The following is a 17,500-nucleotide window of genomic DNA, read 5'->3' as shown; positions in this document are numbered from 1 at the left end:
ATAGATAGATAGATAGATAGATAGATAGATGGATGGATGGATGCAAAAAAAGTTATATAGATATTAAAAGAAATAAAGTAATGATCTGTAAATATAATTTGAGGGATGGATGGATGGATGAATGGAACAAAGTAAGGTCTAGAGACCTTAAAGGTGAATTGCTATTAAGAAAGAGAGAAATCCTCCTTTCTTTCTAAACGACAGAATAAAGTTCTGCGTTGAGGTCCGTCACTGAGAGCCGATTTGTGTCTCTGTTTCAGGTTCATCCCCGAAAACATCGTCTGCTGCTCGAAGTGTTCGATGAGAATCGTTTGGTGAGTGTGTTCTTTATTTACTCTTACTTGTGTGAAAGGTCAGAGAGAGTGTGTGTGTGTGTGTGTGTGTGTGTGTGTGTGTGTGTGTGTGTGTGTGTGTGTGTGTGTGTGTGACAGCAGATCGCAGTGTTTACGCTGAAACGTGTCGAGTTCGGCTCTAGAGCTCAGCGTATTGTTACCTTTGGGCTCGTGCCTGAATAACAGGAGTTCACCTGAGCTGTAATTTGCAGTGAATGGACAAGGAGTTGTTATTATAATCCGCAGGGACTGGAAACGAAATACACCCAGAGGGTGAAAGTAACACTGTAAAAAAGTCGGTGGAGTGTTACAGACTTTTTTTGTGTGTTAAATCGCTTGTGAATGGTTTCCTCTGTAAATCACAGCGGAGGTCAAACAAACTGCTGAATAATACCACTAGTGTTCCATTTCACAAACAGCAGCACTCCTCCAAAAGTGTGTGTGTGTGTGTGTGTGTGTGTGTGTGTGTGTGTGTGTGTGTGTGTGTGTGTGTGTGTGTGAGAGTGTGTGCATGCATGAGAGAGGGAGAGTCCTGGCGAAAGGTTGCCGAATAGTAAAAAAAATGAAACCTATTGACCAAAGGCAGTGCATCATTATTGCTTATACACGTGTAAATGAAACGTTTCTGCAACGAACCTGAAAACTTTTCCACAGGGTGAGGAGCAGAACCACATTCCAACACTGAGAATATTCTTCCAGGAGTTATAGCTACTAATAAATATTACTTAATATTAATTGCCCAGATTACGAGTTATTACTTAAAATCTAACAACCTAATTTAACTTCAAGTGACACAAAAAATTTTTTTACTTACAATTACACAAAATGTATGAATTTAATTCATAATGACACAAAAACCTTAAGTTAATACTCAAAATTGCACTAAAACTACAGATCATTATTCCTAATGACACAGAAACTGAATTATTAGTCAAAAGTACACAAAAACTATAAATTATTACTTAAAATGATATAAAAACTATGAATTTTTATTCAAAATGAGACTAAATCTTTGACTTTTTACTTAAAATGAAAAAAAAAACTTACTACTTTAATACTCAAAATTACCTAAAAACATGCACAAAAACAATATCACTCAAAGTTAAAACGAAGTCAGGGAATTCATCGAAATCACACTAAAAACACAAATTATTATTGAAAATGACACAGAAACTTAATTTACAGTCAAAATTGCACAAAAACTATGAATTATTACTGAAAATGACAAAAAACTTTGACTTATTACTTGATTTGACAAAAAAATCTTCGAATTTTTATTCATAATGACCTTAAATCTTTGAATTTCTACTTAAAATGTTAAAAAAAGATTTATTACACAAAATGACACAAAATATATCGATTTTCCCTAAAATGTCATTTTTCTTTGAAATTACAAAGAAGTCGAGTTATCTAAAAACGCACTAAAACCATTAATTATTATTAAAAATTGCACAGAAAATTAATTTGAACTCAAAATAACACAAAACATTATTTTTTGTCAAAATTGCACAGAAACTGAATTTTTAAATACACAAACTACAGAGTCAGAATTGACTGTAATAACTAAGATGTACAGATGCTCTTAATAAAGTAAACAGTCATTGTGTATTATTCATGAATGAATTAGAAAATATTCAGTCCAATAAACAAACCCACATTTGACTCTGAAGAGACAAAACACTGAGAACCTGAGCAGTAATACACATTAATCTGGTGCGGGCTTTGAGGGAATCGGGTTTATCTTCAGGGTAGAATGTAGATCATAATGAAGTACATTTTATAGACTCGTGGCGTTTATGATCTTTGCAACAAATAAAAACTCGCACTATATGGACACCTGATCATAAGATTGGTGTGTGCTTTATTAAAGATCCTATTCCACATTTGGTCTCCATTTGGTGGTATAATCTTCAGTGAAGATGTTCTTAAGATTTTATGGAGATTTGTGGATTGTGGATTTATTCAGCCACAAGGGTGTTAGTAAAGTCAGGTACTGATGTGGGTGAGAAGGTGAGGAGGCCTGGGGTGGAGTCAGCGTTCACATTCTTCATGTTCAGTAGGGTTGGAGCTCTACAGCAGGAGATCTTTCACTCCAACCAATATTAAAAAAAGCATATAGTTTAATTGAAGAGAAAATGTCATACTTCTATCTATCTATATATATATATATATATATATATATATATATATATATATATATATATATATATATATATATATATATATATATATAATAAAATAGAAATCTTTATGAGAAGCCTTATTAGTAACTTGTATAAATCTCTTATTCGCTCTATTAAAGCACTCCCTCGACTATTGTTCCTCTCAGTCTAATGCTCAGAGGGACTGTTTACTGACTGGGAAGGTCTGGAATAACTCTTCTGCGTACAATTGTATCTGATTGATGGTGGCGAAATGGCATTGACAGATGAACAGGCTTAAAGGCCATCACTGGCTGCCACGGGAGAGCTCGAATAACAAGCAAAGTGGCACAAGCCCATGTGAGTAAAGAGGGCTCTTCAGATCCTCTTCAACACATTAACCTTAATATGGAGCAAAGAACACGTTCGATCCGAAGTTCACACAAAGTTCAGGTTTTTTCTTCTGTTTGTGTTTTAGTCTACAGTATGCCATGAATCAGGCAGTGTGTTTGTAAACCATTTGCAGTGCATAGAATCCCACTGCCGGCTTCTTAAACATTTCCACAAGCCCGGCAGTTAGGAAACCCGATCCGAAGTTTGATACAGAATTAAGTCCGAAACCCATTCTGCTTTATTTGCTGTAATTTAACTCCACCAGTGGTAAAAATATGAGCACACAGCAGCTCTGGGGGAATCAGAGCTTGGCACAGAGGAAGGCAAGTTACAGCTCGCTCTCTCTTTCAAATAGTCAGGCACAGAAGCCTGTTGTTTTTGCAGCGTGCTGACCAGAAGCTGGGTGTTTGCTTTTTCTTTTTTTTTTTTTTAAAGGGGTGGGGGCAAGGCCATTGGCTCTGGGTAGGTTTTTTTGCAAAATTGCAAAGGTGCAGTTAAAGCAGGATTGAGCTCTGACTGTTTTGCATAAAGGAGGGGGTACTTACTGGGTATTCGTGCCTGCTCGGAGTGGTTGCCTCTGAGAAACTCCAAGCTGGAATTTATTTCAGCTCCTTAAAGAGATCGACCACCGAGGAGTTTAGCTGTAACGCTTTGGAGTGCTATAGGCTCCTCCATGCAGCACATTTGACCTGCACTAGCCATTAGCATTGGAGGAACCTCAAGAGGAATGCAACTTGTCACTTGAGCTATTTTGGCTATGTGCAAGCATTTTGTAATCACAGTTTGGGACTCGGAACAGTTGTGTTGTTCGTCTTGTGATTATTATTTTTTCCTAAAAATTTTTTTTTATTGCAATTAGCAATTTTTTTTTTCACAATGCATGTTTGGGATTAGGGGGTCAAGCTGAATGGCACGCCGCCTGCGCCTGCATTTTGCTTCGAGGAGAAGCAACACTGATCCTCTGTCTGAAAGCTGCAGCCATGAGGTAGAGGACGGGCTTGGGACACCTGCTCGGAGCCCTGCAGAGCCCCTGCCTCACCCAAACTCATTTCATATGAAAGTGACTCCGGGGCAGTTGGCTCTCGGTCTGCCGCCTCTGTCACCAGACTATGGTAGTCTGCAACGCCATACCACTGTATTTGTGCCCAAGGTGAACAGCAGCGGCGGAAACAGGAAGAGCACGCTGCAGATTTCCTTGCAGTCTTCCAACAGGCAAAATTTGGATGGAGAATGTTGCAGCGTTGGAGAAGAGGAACCCGATTCTGGGATTGGCGATGGAAGTGCTGGAGGCAGCTCTGACGGAGGATCATGCAGCAGCAGCATGGCCAGCGATGTGGGCTACTGCAGCAGCAACAGCATATTCGATCCGGATGTCACTGAGCGCAAGATAGCCCATGACAAAGGCACATGTCTTCGGAGGACCAAGGCTCCGTTGCGTCGCTGCTCCTCGTTGGTCATTTTTCCACATAGTCCCTGCACCACACCACCGGCTTCACCCATTAGTCCAGTGGCAACTCCTTTGCTTCCACTGTCTGCCCGTGGGCCTTTTCAGACCTCACACCAGCTGCAGCTGTCCCCAACAGATGCATCTCCAGACGAACCCAAGATCTCGGTTGCCTCGGCGGTGAACGGCGTGAGACTTTCCAAGAGCAGCTGTCAGCCAGAGGTTCGGGATGCCAAGCCTATCCTGCATTTTAGCATTTCAACTGACTCGACGATAAGATCTGAACAATCTGAGAGGCACTCCAGTGTCCTGGCACACTCCGCAACCCAGCCCCCGCTTCCACCTGGGAAAGGAAGCGCGGCAAGAACTGTGGTCAACTTTGACTGCTCTAAATCCTCGGACAAGCCCGAGGAGGCAAATGCTAAACTGTGTCGTAGCACCTCAGCCTGCCTGCTTCCGACGGGAAAGTTAGCGACGGAGAAAAGACACCACACATGTCCGACAATGGGTAAATCACAGGAAATTGCTTTTTACCCGGGCTTGCAGAGGAGCATTTCCCTCGAGGTGCCTTTCTTGAACTCTGGAATATCATGTCATATGTCAAACGCAAAGCAGCTCAGCTGCTCGAACGGAGCGGCACATGTGCATATACACGTGTCTCGGGGGAATGGCGTAAAAACGCCGGATTTGACAAAGTACACCAGCGCCAGTGATAAAAATGAAGAGACTCTTATAAACTCCGGGGTAAGCATTATGATCCTTCGGGGGGGCTCGGTTAATAAAAGAAAGAAAATACACGACAAAAGATACGTTTTTTCCTTTAATTATGGGATAGATTGTTGAAAAGATTTGTGTTAACCTTTTAAAAAATTATAAGTTTAGTGTCTGTTATTGCTAGGAATAATGGTAGATCTTGATGCCTCGGTTCCTCCTTGGGTTCCACAGGTTCAGCAAAAAATAGCAGCTCATTTTTATTTTTAATATTTGTTACTTATATGACGTGAGTTAACTTTACAACACCGGATCGTTTACACGCTTCTATTTATAGCGTATAACTTATAGGCAAATAGATGGATTTTATATACGGGATGATTTCTTGGAACAAAAAAAAGCCTTTAATAGCAATTTGAAGCCATTGTCTTATAGACATGTTATAGGAAATAGTTTGCTTTGTAAACCGTCACTTCGGTGAACTCAACCTGTGAGTGTGATTGTTCAGATTTCAGCCCTGTACGATCATGGGGTTGATCTATCCCTTAGGTCTGGGACTAATGTTTCTTGGAAATCATTCACACAACACTTCCAGAAGCACTTGTTAAAAAATTCAAAGTAGTTATGTGTTTGCGGACACACAACCCCTGAGTGTGTGGTCGTGGGGGTGTGTTTGTATTCAAATATGGTCGGGTAGGGGGTCCCTCCATTTTTATTATTCTATTAGCACTATGAGAAATCCTTTTAACTGTTTACCTTGTGGCTAAATTTAGCGGACAGCTGATAGGGCCTTCTGCAGGAGTATAAATATGGAGCTGCCTGTCTCCAGATTGTCTGGCCCCGGCACTGAAATGCACCAGCGCCAGCGACTCAAATTTAACGATGTGATCTGAGCGGAGTGCACATGGCTCGAAGTCAGCTGCTGGGGTCCGGGAGGGGTGTGTTGGGGCTGACTGGGTATTTCTAGGCTCTGATGCGCCTCGCGTCCCTATTTTGAGTCTCGAATACATCTCTATTATTAATAATATCAGGCTTTTTTCAGTCCATGACTCCCTGCATGAAGACTGTATAACTTCATTCATACTAAATTTATACTGTGTGGATTTGTACGCTTTTTTAACATTTATTTATTCTGCAGTATAGGGGACGAAGGTTGGTGGACACCCGACTATAAAATTGACTGGCTTTTTGCACATTGTCATGCTGGAACAGGTTTGGTTTTCGTAGTTTAAGTGAAGGGAAAATTTCAAAGATATTATTTCTAATATAATTGTGTGCCTTCAACTTAGTGGTAACAGTTTGGGGGAAGTTCAGGTGTGCAGGTGCTTTTACCATATAGTGTTTTTCTAGAATACTATTATCTAATGGTTGGTTGGATCTTTATCAGGAACATATCTTGAAGTATGTACTAAGTATGTACACTTATACTTATACTTATAGGCATAACATTATGACCATCTTCCTAATATTGTGTTGGTCCCCTTTTGCTGCCAAAACAGTCCATATCTGTCGATCATTAACGACATGAAGTTCTTCAGCAGTTTGAGCTCCAGGAGCTCGTCTGTTGTATCGGACCACACGGACCAGCCTTCGCTCCTCACAATCATCAAGAATCCTTGGCCGCCCATGACCCTGTCGCCTTGGAGCACTTGTGACCACTGCAAACCAGGAACACCACACAAGAGCTGCAGTTTTTCACAATTTGTTAAACTCGCTCAAATCCTTACGCTCGCTCATTTTTCCTGCTCCTTAAATCAACTTTGAGGACAAAATGTTCACTTATTGTCTAATAAATAAATCCAACCACTAACAGCTGCCATGATGAAGAGATCATCAGTGTTTTTCACTTCACCGCTCAGAATGTTATAATTTTAGAATGTTATGTCTCAGTCGGATTGGTGTATGTATATATTTATACAGCACGGAAAAGAACATTCAATGCTGGATCATTATAGAAAAAGAATCAGAAATGGGGCAGTGGTGGATTAGTGGTTAACCCAGACGCTGGGTTAGTGATCGGAAAGTCGGGGGTTCAAGCTCCAGCATCGCCAAACTGCCACTCTTGGACATTTGAGCGAGGCCCTTAACCCTTACCTTTACATTAAATCACATGTAATGTAATAATATATGAATGCTTGGCCCTACATAGACTGTAAATCCACCAATGATCCTCTGAAAGAAATGAGAAAGGTTAAAGAAGTTGAATTGCTTTGAAGTCACATGGGGTTCCCCAGACAAGAACAGCAGTAGGTCGAGGCTTAGCTCTGTATGCAAAGAATGACGTTCCCATAAACAGTAGATTTAAGACATGACGACACGTTGCAGCACATCAATGCTTCTAATTACTGCTGAGCCAGGTTTTATGGCTGGGACTCCTCGTCCATACAAAGGAACGCACTCCAGGAAAACTCAGACGCGTTGCCCTCGATACCGTACGCATTCTCTTCAAGGTCATTATGGCAGGAGTTTCCTTCTCACCGCCATACGCTTTTCCGATAGGCCAAGGGCAGTCCGTGCGATGTAAATAGGTAGCAGATGTGTGTGTGTAAATTTCAACCTTCTCTGAGTTTGTTTTTCCGCTGTCGTCGCCGCGTTGCCAACGATTTGACTTGTCACTCAAGCTGGAAGCGATTCTTTGATGTCTGCCACTGATGGCGGCTGCGAACGAGAAAGCTTTGAATCACAACATGCCACCTCGCAGTCTTAACAGGCCCTCAAAGAAAAAAAATGAGGCGTGTGCGCCAAAACGCCAGCTGCACCACTGACCCGGTTGAAACTAGTGTGGTTGGAAAAGGGCAAACCGCAGGGCTGGGTTTTTAAAATGGCAAATTATATCCTGTGTAGGGCGATTAAAAGATTTTCGCACTTGCTTGCCATTAGGTTCGTTAATAAAGTAAAACGAATTTCAGGTTTAAATTAGGATTCAAAATGTTTTACAATTCATTTATTTGTGCCGTGGCTTGTTTGATTGACAGTGGGTTGTAATCAACATGGAACGGGGCTCTTAGTCTGCTTTAACGGCCGTCGTATTGCAGTCAACTCATGGGCAGGAAGTGAGTCAATCATATAATCAGTTTCGTAGGTTTTAGATGCTAAACTGAGCCAAAGCATGGAGCTGTAGCGCTACAGTAATACTGTTCCTTCTGCTGCTATGAATCAACAGGGAAAAAGAAAATAAACACTTGAGCTGTATTTTAAATTGCTGCCTCGTTCACTAAACCCCTATAGAAGTTGAGTTCACAATATGGGAATGAATATGAATGAGCAAACTGGTACACTGACATTGCATTTACATTTACGGTATTTAGCAGATTCCTTTATCCAGAGCGATGTACAAAAGTACGTAACATAACATAAGGTTGCGGGTCCCATCATCCTAAAACTCTGTTGGGAACAATTATAGCACCATTATTATTATTTTATATATATCATATTATTTATTTAATAAATAATATTATTTATTTTATGCATATCTCAGTGTCGCAGTGGTCTAATGGATGAAGCACTGAAATCCTAAGCCAGGAATTGTCCCATCAGGGAATCGTACAGCAGAAGCATGCCGGTCTCTAACCCTGAGGTTGATGGATCGAAACCATTCTCTGCTAAGTGTAGCCTACTTTAAGGGGAAGTGGTTAAGACTCTGGATTACTGCTCGGAAGGTCGGTGGTTTAAGCCTCATTATCGCCAAGCTTCCACTCTTGGGTTCTAAAGCAAGGCCCTTAACCCTCAATAAATATATACATAATTCATAATTCATTAAACATAATTCACTCCTTTATCCATCCATCCTTTCATGGTTTAATGAATAGTAAGCTGAGTGGATGGATGGATGGATGGATGGATGGATGGATGGATGGATGGATGGATGGATGGATTATGAATGGACTAATGAATGGTAAGCTCGATGGATGGATGGATGAATGGATGGATGGAAGGATGGATGGATGGAGAAATTAATTATGAATGGCCTAATTAATAGTAAGCCGAGTTGATGGATGGATGGCTGGATGGATAGATGGGTGAATGGATGGATGGATGGATGGATGGATGGATGGATGGATGGATGGATGGATGGATGGATGGATGGATTATGAATGGACTAATGAATGGTAAACTCGATGGATGGATGGATGAATGGATGGATGGAAGGATGGCTGGATGGAGAAATTAATTACGAATGCCCTAATTAATAGTAAGCTGGGTGGATGGATGGATGGATGGATGGATGGATGGATGGATTGTAAATGGCCTAATGAATAGTAAGCTGGATGGATGGAGGAATGGGTATAAACGAGTGAACTAATATAAGGAATAAGACTCTTTTGTTAGAATTCAAAAATGCTTTTCCATATACAGCACTATAGAGGAGATTGGGTTTAGTTTCAGACATATGACTCATATTTTATTATATAATCTTTTTTTTTTATTATTGAGTTTTTTTGCTTGCTTTTTTGTTAGCTGGAGCAGAATGGAACAGGTCATGAACCTTATTTACTCTGGTGGCCTGGAAGCAATGTTCTTACCATATCCCATGATTCAAAGCTTTCTATATCAGATAACATCAGAGTGTTTCCAGCTTGACCGATAAGCCCAATGAACCCCGACGCAGCTCCGGAGAATATCCTGAAGGGTCTGAGTGCTGCATTGGTTCAAATGCTCTGAGGATAATGCTCGTGCCTCTCGCTGTAGCCCGAGAGGCGGCGGATGAAAATCGAGTTCCTTAATGATTAAAAGTGGGTTTGATTCAAGCACACAGCATAGAGCTTGAGCTTCAAAGATTTGGCATTGCTTGACTTTTTCCCCTGGTGTTTCACTAACGCAAGCCAGGCTGAACCGCTCCGGATAATTACGCCGAACATTTTTCCACTGCTGTTATTGCTCACCGCGTCTGAAAAGGTGGCCGATAAAGCACTCGTGCTCTCTGTAAAATAGCCGGACCGATGACAGAGTCGTGTAGAAGGCTCAGAATAGGGCAGACATTCTGAATTTGTGAGATCTAATGATATTTCCCACTGATGTTACGTGTGATACATTTTCAAAGGGATACACTTTCATGCGAATACACTTGTCTGTGTAGGAGCAGTGTAGAAGTGGACTGCATTTCCTACTGTATTGTTCTGTCTTGTTTGGATAGATGGAATGATGGGTAGATGGATGGACATGTAGGTGTACGAATGGATGAACAGCTAAATTAAAGATGGATGGCTGGAAGGATAAATAGCTTGTTGGTGGGATGGATGAATTGCCAGCTGTGTGGAAAGTTGCATGATGGATGGATAAATGGGTGGATGGATGGATGGCTCAGTGGATTAGCAGATAGGTGAGTGGATGGATTGATCATTGGATTGATGGATAGAAGGTCTGTTGGTTGGTGGAGGATGGGCTAATGGATAAACTGATGGATGGCTTTGTGGATAGATTGATAAATAAATAAGTGAACTGATAATTGGCCCAATTGATGGGCAGTTGTGTGGATGGATGGATGGATGGATGGATGGATGGATGGATGGATGGATGGATGGATGGATGGATGGATGGATGGATGGATGGATGGATGGATGGATGGATGGATGGCCCAAAAAATGGTAATATGAGTGAATAGATTGATGAATAGATGGATGGATTATGGATTGATGGATAGATGGATGGATGAATGGCCCAATAAATGGTAAGATGAGTGTATAGGTTGAAAAATTGATGGATGGATGGATGGATGGATGGATGGATGGCCCAATAAATGGTAATCTGAGTGGATGGATGGATGGATGGATGGATGGATGGATGGATGGATTATGGATGGACGGATGGATGGATGGATTATGGATGGACGGATGGAGGTATGAGTAATCCAGATGCCACCCAAGTCACAAGCACATAAATGATGGCTTTCATGAATAATCAAGACACACCCATTTTATTTAGAGAACTGTGGTGTTGTAAAAATGCTCTGTTGGTTTTGAAGTGTTCGACTCGTCATTACACTTTGATAACAAGTGTGTGTGATATCAAATAATGACGACTTTTGTGAAAAACACAATTAGGCTTCATTAAGGACCCTGAACTCTAATGGGGTTTAAATGAGTGTTTTGCAGAGCAGCTGTGTTTATAAGCTCTCTGCTTGTTCTCATTTGAGTTATTCTCGTCTCAGAGCTGAAAAATGTGACTCAGATCTGCTCGAGAGAGAGAGAGAGAGCTGAACACACTGCATTCCTGTTGCTTTGTGGTTTGAGACCCTAATTTTGAGCAAATGTGTGCCTGCTGTGAAAAAAAAAAAAAGACACGTTGAGAGCAAAAAGTACAAAACCACGTCTTCAGTTAAGGCTGTGGCTCGTGCTGCAGAAATATGTTCATTAGTGTGTTTGTGTTTGTGTGTTTTCACTGGGGAAGTGCAGGGAGAGGAGTGTGCTTGCACTGATTTAACGTTCATTATTGCTGACCTGTTGAGATGTTTATGCGGGTCAGCAGCTGGAAAATAAAAAATTCGAAACTGGATATTATTTGTTCCAAAAACAGGCGGCTCAGGTTTCTGCATGTGCTCTGCTCTGAAAAACTATTTTATTATTAATTTTCTTTTGGCTTTTGCATATTTTCACAGTAAAATTATTCACAGTAAGACTCGTTAGGAATTTCCACCAGGACAGATTTAAACTCGGCATACGTGTCCTGCAGCCAGGACTTTTTCTCACCTCTCCTTTCCTCGTGTCTCTCCATCTGAGGTGAAATGTGTCGCACATCACGATGCATGATGAAAAATCTCACATAAAAAAACATGAGGAAAAACAGTTTTAGCTTTTTCTGTAGGTCATGAATTATGATGGACACAAAGGCCACGCCTTCTTTACTAAGACTGGCAGACACAGAGGCCACACCTCCTTCAGTAAGTCTGATGGACACAGAGGCCACGCGTCCATCAGTGAGACTAACAGACACAGAGGCCACGCCTCCTTCAGTAAGACGGACGGACACAGGGGCCACGCCTCCTTTAGTGAGACTGACAGAAACAGGGGCCACGCCTCCTTCAGTAAGACTGACAGGCACAGAGGCCACGCTTTCTTCTGTAAGACTGACAGACACAGGGGCCACGCCTCCTTCAGTAAGACTGACAGGCACAGAGGCCACACTTCCTTCAATAAGACTGACAGAAACAGGGGCCATGCCTCCTTCAGTAAGACTGACAGACACAGGGCCACGCCTCTTTCAGTGAGACTGACAGGCACAGAGGCCACACTTCCTTCAGTAAGACTGACAGAAACAGGGGCCATGCTGCTTCAGTGAAACTGACAGAAACAGGGGCCACTCCTTCTTCAGTAAGACTGACAGACACAGAGGCCACGCCTCCTTCAGTAAGAGTGACAGAAACAGGGGCCACGCCTCCTTCAGTAAGAGTGACAGAAACAGTTGCCACGCCTCCTTCAGTGAGACTGACAGAAACAGGGGCCACGCCTTCTTCAATAAGACTGACAGACACAGGGGCCACGCCTCCTTCAGTAAGACTGACAGGCACAGAGGCCACGCTTTCTTTCGTAAGACTGACAGACACAGGGGCCACGCCTCCTTCAGTAAGACTGACAGGCACAGAGGCCACACTTCCTTCAATAAGACTGACAGACACAGGGGCCACGCCTTCTTTAGTAAGACTGACAGACACAGGGGCCACGCCTCCTTCAGTAAGACTGACAGACACAGGGGCCACGCCTCCTTCAGTGAGACTGACAGGCACAGAGGCCACACTTCCTTCAGTAAGACTGACAGAAACAGGGGCCACGCCACTTCAGTGAGACTGACAGACACAGGGCCACGCCTCCTTCAGTGAGACTGACAGGCACAGAGGCCACACTTCCTTCAGTAAGACTGACAGAAACAGGGGCCATGCCGCTTCAGTGAAACTGACAGAAACAGGGGCCACTCATTCTTCAGTAAGACTGACAGACACAGAGGCCACGCCTCCTTCAGTAAGAGTGACAGGGGCCACGCCTCCTTCAGTGAGACTGACAGAAACAGGGGCCACGCCTTCTTCAATAAGACTGACAGACACAGGGGCCACGCCTCCTTCAGTAAGACTGACAGGCACAGAGGCCACGCTTTCTTTCGTAAGACTGACAGACACAGGGGCCACGCCTCCTTCAGTAAGACTGACAGGCACAGAGGCCACACTTCCTTTAATAAGACTGACAGACACAGGGGCCACGCCTTCTTTAGTAAGACTGACTGACACAGGGCCACGCCTCCTTCAGAAAGACTGACAGACACAGGGGCCACGCCTCCTTCAGTGAGACTGACAGGCACAGAGGCCACACTTCCTTCAGTAAGACTGACAGAAACAGGGGCCACGCCACTTCAGTGAGACTGACAGAAACAGGGGCCACTCCTCCTTCAGTAAGACTGACAGACACAGAGGCCACGCCTCCTTCAATAAGAGTGACAGAAACAGGGGCCACTCCTCATTCAGTAAGACTGACAGACACCAAGACCACGCCTTCTTTATTGGGACTGACAGACTGAGGTCTTACCTTCTTTATTGAGACTGACAGACTGAGGCCACACCTCCTTCAATGTAGCATGGTGTGTGTGTGTGTGTGTGTCTTTGTGTGTGTGTGTGTGTGTGAGAGAGAGAGCATTTTCACATTTATTTCAGGTTTTAATAAATAAGTGAAATTTCAGAAGCAGGTCTTTTCGGGTCGTTCCAGGAACAGTTTTAGTTCTGGAGAGTTTCAGCACTCACGTGTCACAGAAACAGTACAGGGCCGAGTGTCATTTTACTGCGTCATAACTATTAACCTCTTTCTCTCTCTTTTTCTCTCTCCCTCTCTCTTTCCTCTCCCTCTCTCTTTTTCTTCCCCTCTTAGACGCGTGATGACTTCCTGGGTCAGGTGGACGTTCCTCTGCATCAGATCCCAGTGAGTGATTGATACTCCCCTTTTTTTCAAATCTGCGACATCACGTGACCTCACGCGCACGTGTGTGTGTGTGTGTGACGGTGTGGCTGCAGTGTGACGCCATGTGTTGTTTAGCGGTGTATTTATAGGCGTTAAAGCCCTTATTTAGCCTAACGTCACGGCCCCAAGCTGGCTGTTGATGCTGTAAATGGGAAAATCCGCTGAGTGTGTGGCCTTCATCATGGTCCCGCTCATAAATATTTACACCAGCAGGCTTCTCATTTATAGATTTCTCTGTATTCGCACTCCATGATGGTTTTGTTGTTGTTCTTGTTCCAGACAGAAGCTCTGGGCAGCGAGAGACCGTACACGTTTAAAGACTTTCTGCTCCATCCGAGAAGGTTTTTTTCTATCATCATCCTTCTGTTTCTTTTATTCATTCTGGGGTTTAGGAGTCATTAATTTTGCATTACCTCCTCGTTATGTCACTTCCTGTTCCCCAGATTCGAATGGTCCTTCTTTAATCGTGCTTTATTGTTCCATGCAGCCACAAGTCCAGAGTCAAAGGTCACCTGAGGTTAAAGATGACCTACCTGCCCAAGAACAACGGTTCAGAGGAGGAGCAGACGGAGCAGGTTGAGGAAGTGGACGTAAGCTGATACGCATATTTTCTTGATTCCATTGATTTTGCATCTTGGTGGTTCAGAAGTTAAGGCTCTGGGTTAGTATTCTGAAGGTGAGGGCTTCAAGCTCTGGTATCACCAAACTGCTTCTCTTTGGGCCCCTGAGCAAGGCTCTTAACCCTCAGTGGGGGGGGGGGGGTGTACTGGAACAAACTCAAAACAAAAACACACAAGAACTGAACAGTGAATGAGTAGAAGTTCTGTGAACAGATGAGTCAACGTTTGTGTAAGATGGAGAACAGGAGAGAAGATGTGATCACACCGCCTCACCCCCACAGTCACACATGGAGGTGGAAGCTGGAATCCCAAACCAACATGGCTACCATTCTATACTTCCATCTGGACTGTGGAAAACAGTGGTCTGGAGTGTGTATCGTGGAAACCACCTGCCCAGTCACTGCACCTGCTCTGGGAATGAACTCGATCATAATAGATGATGTTCTTCAACTAGTGACAGGTTTCACAAGCAAAGTATTTCTGCTGAATGTTTGGAGAAATGAACTGAATGTTCTTCATGCTAAGGGAGGATTTTTCACAGAAAATAATGTCTGGACACCAGAATCTCTTTCTTTCATGTTGTCCAGTAAACAGACGTCCCAAGTTTCCACGTCAGCGTAGTCCGACTCGAGCGGAAGGTTTCTGAGAAAGCGTGAAATTGTTCCGCGTACACGCCGACTCCCGCGTTTCGACGCGCCGGCCACCATTCCTGTGAGTCTGGAGTTATATTTGCCTCGTGGCCTCGGGGGAGGATCCATACGACCCCGCTGGCCTTCTACACCTCACCCAGAGTGAAATCTGCACGGCTGACCACAAAATCATACGCGATGCCCGTCCTGAGATAGAAATAGCACGTCGCTGTCATTGTCCATCACACTCCCTGCTCTCGGGACAAAGTATTGGGACACCTGACTATTCCGCCCTGATATTGCAAAGTCATTGTCATTGCTGGAGCATGACATTTTCTCTTCACTTTAACTAGGGGACCCAAAACCTGCTCCATGAAGATCTGCTTTACATGAGTTGTAGTGGAGGATCTTCTGCTACCGAGCTCTAAACGCTATTCTACACCCCCAACAGAACCAAACTGGCAGAAATAAAGTCAAAATCGCGGGTCGGAATCATGAGACAAAGTCGGAAGTGCATTGTGGGTATATTATGTATAGTATCGGTATTAAGCACAAAAACATTTTGCTGTGGTTCATTATGGGATTTTTTTTGTGCAGCTGATGTATGTTCCGTCGATCTTAACGTTCCAGATGTGTCCAGCTGTCCACCTTCAGCTATGTCAGTAAGATTGTTTGCGTAGCAAATGTAATTCACTGATCCGAGGTTTTGTCTTGCAGCCCGGGTGGGAGTTCCTGGAGAGTCAGGACGTGTGCGGGCCGTGCCAACCTCACCAGCTGCCCACGCTGCCCCCTGGCTGGGAGGAGAGGCAGGACAACCTCGGGAGAACCTACTACGTCAACCACGAGAACCGAACCACACAGTGGCACAGACCCACTATACAGTAATTACACTGATCTATATATAAAAATTATATATATATATATTAGTTGCCTTTTTTTTTTTTTTTTTTATTATTTTTACTATTTTATATATAATAATAAGAAGGAAAAATTCCTCAATTAGTTTTCCTGTCTGGACAGGAATTATAACGTATGTCTGAAAATTAAATTAGAAACAACAGGAAACTTAAATAACCTTTAAAAAAAAGATATTATAATTTTTTTTTATACTGTATCCAATTGTTAATCGTTATTAGAATCGTTAGGCTAATGTGGTTTGGTTTCTATAGCGACAAGGTTTTGCACGTCACTGTTTCTTGGTAACACTATTAGGTACAGGAGGAGGTGGTTAAAGCTGTGCATTACTAATCAGAAGGTCGGGGTTTAAAGCGCTGGTATCGCCAAGATGCCACTCATGGGGCCCTTGAGCAAGGCCCTTAACCCTCTGTGCTCCAGGGGGCACTGTATCATGGCTGATCCTGTGTTCTGAGCCCAACTCCAATATACAATATCATGGTGCAGTAATGTTCATGTGACAAAGTAAAATTCCCTCCATTTGTAGATCTACAATTATTGACTAAAAGTATTGGCGCCCCTTTAGTAATGGATAGTTCAATGAGTGCAAATAATAGGGTTTGTGTTCCTAATAAACTGGCCTCTCTGCTTATAGCTTAATGTTAACGGTACGCTGCCGCCCCCTGCAGGTGGAGGACGTCCTTACAGCTTTGTCATGCAGGTGTTTCTGTTTCATTACATGAGCTTCATGAGGAACTAGGAAAAAAGTTCACGCACTCGCCTGAGAACTTTATGTACATTGTGGTTGCAACTGTGACCAGAATTTAATTTAATCTGTGCAGAAAAAGAACTGTGTGTGTTTGTGTGTGTGTGTGTGTGTGTGTGTGTGTGTGTGTGTGTGTGTGTGTGTGTAGGGACATGCAGAGAGAGGCAGAGCAGATACAGAGCACACACGTCCAGCTTCCCTTCATCACACGGCGACAGATCTCTGACCACGATGAGAGCAATGAGCACAGAGAGTCGCCTGATGTACGTACACACACACACTCACACACACACTCACACACTCACATATATACATTTACTTAAACTCTCATAAAACTCCTAACATGTAGCACATCTCAAGCACATATTGGATAAACTGAATAAAATTTGTATAAATTGCTGTGTGTGTGTGTGTGTGTGTGTGTGTGTGTGTGTGTGTGTGTGTGTAGAGCTGGGAGATCATCACTGAGGATGAAGGCACTCTGTACAGCAGTCAGAATCAGGTCTCTCCTCCTCCTCCTCACTCACCGCTGGATTATACTGCTTTCTCTGAGGACTTCTGCAGGTTACAGACGGGCAGCGAGAGACGCACCTCTGTCCCAGTGAGCACACACACACACACACACACACACACA

General features: G+C 43.2%; 1 protein-coding gene across 2 annotated transcripts in view; it reads left to right on the top strand.

Annotated features, from left to right (window-relative positions):
* Positions 1–17,500, top strand: part of nedd4a (NEDD4 E3 ubiquitin protein ligase a) — a 48,600-nt gene that overhangs the window by 18,032 nt on the left and 13,068 nt on the right. Inside the window, exons 5-11 of one of the 2 annotated variants that reach the window (XM_083552211.1) lie at positions 261–314; positions 13,868–13,918; positions 14,237–14,298; positions 14,445–14,547; positions 15,924–16,087; positions 17,015–17,129; positions 17,315–17,467. In XM_083552211.1, coding sequence (XP_083408337.1) covers positions 261–314; positions 13,868–13,918; positions 14,237–14,298; positions 14,445–14,547; positions 15,924–16,087; positions 17,015–17,129; positions 17,315–17,467 — 702 coding nt within the window. Of the gene's footprint in view, positions 1–260; positions 315–3,323; positions 5,055–13,867; positions 13,919–14,236; positions 14,299–14,444; positions 14,548–15,923; positions 16,088–17,014; positions 17,130–17,314; positions 17,468–17,500 lie in introns of those variants that run through there. The other variant, XM_083552210.1, reaches the window with a different exon arrangement.

The sequence above is a fragment of the Silurus aristotelis genome, assembly GCF_946808225.1.
Source record: "Silurus aristotelis genome assembly, chromosome: 10".
Lineage (NCBI taxonomy): Eukaryota > Metazoa > Chordata > Actinopteri > Siluriformes > Siluridae > Silurus > Silurus aristotelis.
This window is presented reverse-complemented; position numbering and strand designations above follow the sequence as displayed.